General features: G+C 35.8%; 1 protein-coding gene across 1 annotated transcript in view; it reads left to right on the top strand.

Moving 5' to 3' along the window:
• Positions 1-5,248, top strand: part of LOC107729916 (phenylalanine--tRNA ligase, mitochondrial) — a 57,883-nt gene extending 52,635 nt beyond the window's left edge. The window contains exon 5 of the mRNA XM_016540653.1: positions 5,093-5,248. Coding sequence (XP_016396139.1) covers positions 5,093-5,248 — 156 coding nt within the window. The remainder of the gene's footprint in view (positions 1-5,092) is intronic.
• The last annotated feature ends 967 nt before the right edge of the window (positions 5,249-6,215 follow it).

Below are 6,215 nucleotides of genomic sequence, written 5' to 3'. Positions count from 1 at the left end.
ATGTTGTAAAAAAAAAAAAAAAAAAAAACGAAACAATTCTGCTGCTTCACATTTTTATGGAAATCGTGATGCATTTTATTTCTCTGGATTCTTTAAAGAATAGAAAGTTCAAAAGTACAGCGTTTATTTGAAATAGAAAATCTTTTGTAATGTTACAAATGTTTTTACTGTCACTTTTGACCAATATAATGCGTTCTTGCTGAATAAAAAAAGATTAGATTCTTTGCAAAAAAAAACAGTAGTGTATTTGTGCTGACTGAGTTATTGAGACTCTATGAAACTGGTCAGCAGAGCAGAGAAACTTTCTGATCCAGAAAAATCCACTTAAAGGTGAAGTGTAGTTTCAGCAAAAATTAAGTTGTTATTTGTTTTCTAACAGGTTTCTCAAACACTCCAGATCTGCTATTGGTCAGACAAACATGCAGCCCCTCCCCCGACTCATGCCATTGGTTGAGCCAGTGCCATGTGACACGGGTCATCTAAATATGTCAGGGGTGTTTTAGCACAAACATTGAACAAAAGCACTGAAAACACTTTAAACAAATTATGCAGAAACCCATGTATTGTATCAATTAATTAAATAATTTCATTATTTATTTATGAATTATAAATATTAATACAAACATATGATATAAATAAAATAATAAAATAATTTAAATATCGTTTATTTTTTAAGGAATCGGTTCCAAATATGTAGTTTGTTATTATCAATATATCGATACCACAGTATCCATGTGCCCATCCCACAGTGTTTACACTTTCATCTTTGATGGTTTACTTCCAGTTGTCTTTGCACATTAAACTGGGACAAGAGAAATATTTTAACCTTTAATCACTGCGATTTTCCTTTATTGCTGTAGCACATTAATCGCATGAATGCCTGTTTGAATTAGCAGTGAAATTGTTGCACACAGGCTGTAGGAGAGGTGTTTTGAGGACAGTATGTGATCTTCTCTCTACATGTGACCTCCTGTAGGTCTCACATGGCCTATATTGTTGAGGGACCTTGGTCTATTAAAGGTTTGACACTGAACGTGTCCTGAGTGTGTGTGTGTGTGTGTGTGTGTGTAGCATCAGGCAGGCTGGATGGTCGTTCTGCAGGGAATGTGTGTGAGACTGATTACCTGTGCTCTCTGGCTGTAGGTCATTTCTCAGCCCATCTCCCTCTCTGCCCACTGTCCATTACTCCGAGAGAGAGAGAGAGAGAGAGAGAGAGACATTTGCTTGTCAGTTTGCCTGATGCTCTGCGGAGGTTATATATGACAGTCTCTCTGTCTGTCTCTCTCTCTGCGCTGGTAATGAGGTATGACCATGGGGTCAGTGCTCTCATCCGCCCTTGTGTGTTTTGTCGTGTCCTGTGAGAGCAACATGCACAACATACAGACAAGTGCACACTATAAATCACATACGGGGCCTCCACACACACACACACTCAGCCAAAAACAAGAAGCACAATGCAGGTTCCCGTACTGTCCTCACTTTAATAACCTCACAAACACTAACGGCATACTTACATGATCTCTGTAGTGCATTTAAATTCACATCAAGCAGATTAAGATATGATATGATAGATTTAATAAGATAAGGGCATATTCTTTTCCCGGAAGCATCAACCAACTATTAGAGGTTAAAGTTATTACAGAAGTTTAATTTAGCCCAAAACCGAAACCCTAGCTGAAAATAAAACGTATTTAATAGTCAACAAATTAATCAAGTTTATTTAATAATCAGCACACTGAGTATTATACAGACATTTAAAAATGAAAAACACTAGTTTTTATATCAACTTGATATGATATAACTGTTATAAATGTTGTAATTGTTTATATAATTATAATATAATATAATATACTCCAATTCGTTATTGAAACATTTAAGCGGTATCTGTAATAAAAGCTTGTTTTTATGACTTATTTATTCAAACTTACATTAAATATTGAAGACATCACTAGGTTAAAGAAAAAATATAAATAATATGTAATATAGTGCATATATTCAGCAAAATGCTCCTCGCTTAAGGAGAGATACAGTAACTAACGAGCTATGGACATTGAATGGCTTTCAGTGAGGTTAATTAAATGGCTCTACGGCTCTGCAGTTGGTTATTATTGGTTTTATTGACGTCCTTTCGAGTGATTACATGATACATGATTCATTTCAGTAAGCCATAAGGTTTCTTTAAACACTTTCTGATGTTCATTCATGTTTATTTCTTGCTATAACTTGTAGTAAAGATGAAGAGATGAACAGTTCACGTGCTGCTTGAACTGAAGCGGCTACAGCGATCTGTCACGCCTCATTAAAGACCATCAAAATGACATTTATTGTTTGAATATCAAGATACAATTGACAGAATTTGAATAATGAGACTTGTTTATTCAATAGGAGACAGGTACACTCAAAGTAATGTTTAGTGAAGTTTTGTCACTTTCAAGTCAATTGAAAACACCATAAACTAAATAATATTTCTTGCAATTTAAGAATCAGTATCGGTTCATCAAAATGAAGATTGATTAAAAGTGAGAAATTATTATTGTCAACCCAGTCCTAGTGTCCACACAGCTGACGTGTTTACTTATTGTTGTTTATCCACAATATAGACGCTTACACAGTCAAAATGCCATTGGAGAATGTTTTGGTCAATGATTTCAGCCCTCCAAAACCATTTCAGCTGAAAACAAATATTCATTTTATTTAGCTGATTCGGCCGAATATTTTTGGTTGACAAAATTTCAGTGCATCACTGCCACCTATGGTCACAAGTTCCATTGTTACCAACATTTTTCAACGATTTTGTGTTTCCCAAAACATTTACAAACAGGATCACAAAGTTTGGAACTGCAGCTCTTAATTGTAAAATTTGTAATGTAATGTAAAAGCAAAAGTTGGCATGACTTTCTGATCATATAATTTTTTACAGTGCAGTCTATGTTAGTATGACGTGTGGAATTACAGATCAAGCTTGTGAGCAAAATATATATACTGTATATTCTGTGATTGATTTGCATGATTGAATAGCGATTAAAATTCAAATGCAATGTTTATTATTCACAGCAATACATTATTTCATCTTCAGCTGACGACATTAACAACAGTTGTTCTAGAGGAGACACACCCCTGATCAGCTGACAAGTTTCTAAAAGCTTCTAAAACCATCAAACCAGACCAGCCTGACCAATGAAAATCAACTTGGTGGCTTTCTAAGGCTGGATGAAAATGCTTTTTCAAAAGAGGAAAAAAATCCCTTTAACTGGTAAAATCAATATGACACACAGCTTTGAGTGGATCTTTGCGGTTATAAAATGGCTGTGTCATGAGCAGTTTGATTTGGAGTCATTCCAGAAAGACTCCAAAGCTATTCTATTGGCTGAAAAAATACGATCTTTAGTGTCTTTTTAAATTATGTGATATATCTAATACAACATATAACACTATAGATTGTTAAAATAAACTTTTTATGTTTTTTTTTTTTTTAGTTAGCTAGGTTTCGACATATTAAATTAGCATACCACTACTGCTAACCAAATAGGACTGTTAAATAGACTGTTAACCAAATAGCCTTTACTCTATGCAAATGTTCAATTATATATTTTTATACTGTACATATTGCAAGTTTTTGCTTCATACTCTTGGAACGCTGCTCTGCAAATCAGATCAGAGGAGCAGAACTGCTGAATAATAATGATGTGAACACATTTACCTGCAGAAAAGGAGGTTGGTTTGAGGTAGCTGATCATGTTTTACCACACGGCTTTTCTGTTGTTTTCGCTGCTCTTGTGGAAGACAACAGCCGGTATTTTATGAGTGTTTGAGGTTTTCTGAGAGCCAGGAGAGCTCAGATGCCTGCTGATGTGAGGATACTAGCCGTTGTAGTAGGTATGATGGCCTCAGGGTGTGACTGTAGTTTTAACCTCCGGCTGAAGAGACTTCTCGCTCACACCAACATCCTCCTGTGTGTGTGTGTGTGTGTGTAAGTGCTGGGTGCTTGAAATAGTGAGGTATTTTGAGCCACCACACACAGACGTGTCAAGGAATTTGGCTACAGTTGTCGTATTCCTCTTGTTAAGCCACTCCTGAACCACAGACAACGTCAGAGGCGTCTTACCTGGGCTAAGGAGAAGAAGAACTGGACTGTTGCCCAGTGGTCCAAAGTCCTCTTTTCAGATGAGAGCAAGTTTTGTATTTCATTTGGAAACCAAGGTCTTAGAGTCTGGAGGAAGGGTGGAGAAGCTCATAGCCCAAGTTGCTTGAAGTCCAGTGTTAAGTTTCCACAGTCTGTGATGATTTGGGGTGCAATGTCATCTGCTGGTGTTGGTCCATTGTGTTTTTTGAAAACCAACGTCACTGCACCCGTTTACCAAGAAATTTTGGAGCACTTCATGCTTCCTTCTGCTGACCAGCTTTTTGAAGATGCTGATTTCATTTTCCAGCAGGATTTGGCACCTGCTCACACTGCCAAAAGCACCAAAAGTTGGTTAAATGACCATGGTGTTGGTGTGCTTGACTGGCCAGCAAACTCACCAGACCTGAACCCCGTAGAGAATCTATGGGGTATTGTCAAGAGGAAAATGAGGAACAAGAGACCAAAAAATGCAGATGAGCTGAAGGCCACTGTCAAAGAAACCTGGGCTTCCATACCACCTCAGTAGTGCCACAAACTGATCACCTCCATGCCACGCTGAATTGAGGCAGTAATTAAAGCAAATGGAGCCCCTACCAAGTATTGAGTACATGTACAGTAAATTAACATACTTTCCAGAAGGCCAACAATTCATTAAAAATGTTTTTTTTTATTGGTCTTATGGAGTATTCTAATTTGTTGAGATAGTGAGTTGGTGGGTTTTTGTTAAATGTGAGCCAAAATCATCACAATTAAAAGAACCAAAGACTTAAACTACTTCAGTCTGTGTGCATTGAATTTATTTAATACACGAGTTTCACAATTTGAGTTGAATTACTGAAATAAATGAACTTTTCCACGACATTCTAATTTATTGAGATGCACCTGTATATATATGCATCCGTTTTTACTTGCATGTATTGATGTATTGTATACTTAACAAATGGATTTCTTCTTCTCTCTTTTTTGCAGCCTCTCAGTAAGTACCCACCGCTCTTCAATGACATCTCTTTTTGGCTGCCGGCCGAAGGTTACACAGAAAACGACTTCTATGACCTGGTGCGCAACATCGGAGGAGACCTAGTGGAGAAGGTCACGCTGGTGGACGAGTTCACACATCCAAAGTAAGAAATCCAAAATGTCAGATACAGAACCAGAACCCATAACCAAACAAGCATTCCAGTAGCACCAGACCAAAAATATGAAAAATATATCAAAAGTTTTTATTTACTCTGAAATGTCCTATTAAAAAATCAGTATGTTTAGCTTATTTTTTTCTCCTAATAAGGATCTTTTTAAAAACTTTAACATAAGAAAAAATTACTTGAGAAGCAAAATGTAGGTATTATAATTTGTTTTCAGAGAGAGTATATTAAATCTTATTCATATTTTTTATGCAAAATCTTGTTTTGAGTGATATGTTTTATTTATTTATTTATTATGATTTATTTTTAGGTGACCACAATGTTATTGTGGATGTACAGTCATTCCAAAAGAATGAGGATACAAATACAGACAATTATTTATAAAATATGTTTTCAGTGCCAAAAGTCCTGTGCCTAATTAGTATTTTTTGCCTTTTTTTTTTTTTTTTTTTTTTAAATTAGTATGTTTACCTTTTTTCAGTGAAGATATTTTTAAAAAAAAGTTTTTTTTTTTTTTTTTACATAATACAGTTTCTTAGATTCTTGATTCAGGAAAGTCTGTTTTGTTTTGTTTTGTTTTGCATAAATGTCACAATTATGACTTAAAAAGCCAAAATACAGTACAGTTAGATTTAATGACATTATTTAATGTGTCCAAAAGTCTATTCCTCATCACGGAATGGATGCTATTTTTTTTTTTTACTTTAATACAGAACATGAAGATTTTAGGAAGTTGCTGTGTTCTGTCATTCATTTTGTTCATTTGTATTTGTCAATTTTTGCCATCATTCTGAAAGCTAATGGCTTTTGCAGGAGAGAAAGCTAATGTTATTGCGCGCGGCCGTTGGCAGTGCGGCGTTCATCTCTTGACGGAGGAGCAGGGGTCAACGATGCCTAATGGCTCGGTTTTGAACTCTCCAGCATTAGGCTCAAATTTCACGGTGGGCCGT

The sequence above is a fragment of the Sinocyclocheilus rhinocerous genome, unplaced genomic scaffold, assembly GCF_001515625.1.
Source record: "Sinocyclocheilus rhinocerous isolate Xijiao unplaced genomic scaffold, SAMN03320098_v1.1 scaffold67, whole genome shotgun sequence".
NCBI classification, from domain to species: Eukaryota; Metazoa; Chordata; class Actinopteri; order Cypriniformes; family Cyprinidae; genus Sinocyclocheilus; species Sinocyclocheilus rhinocerous.
Note: the sequence above shows the minus strand (reverse complement) of the source record. Positions and strands in the feature narration are given on the sequence as shown.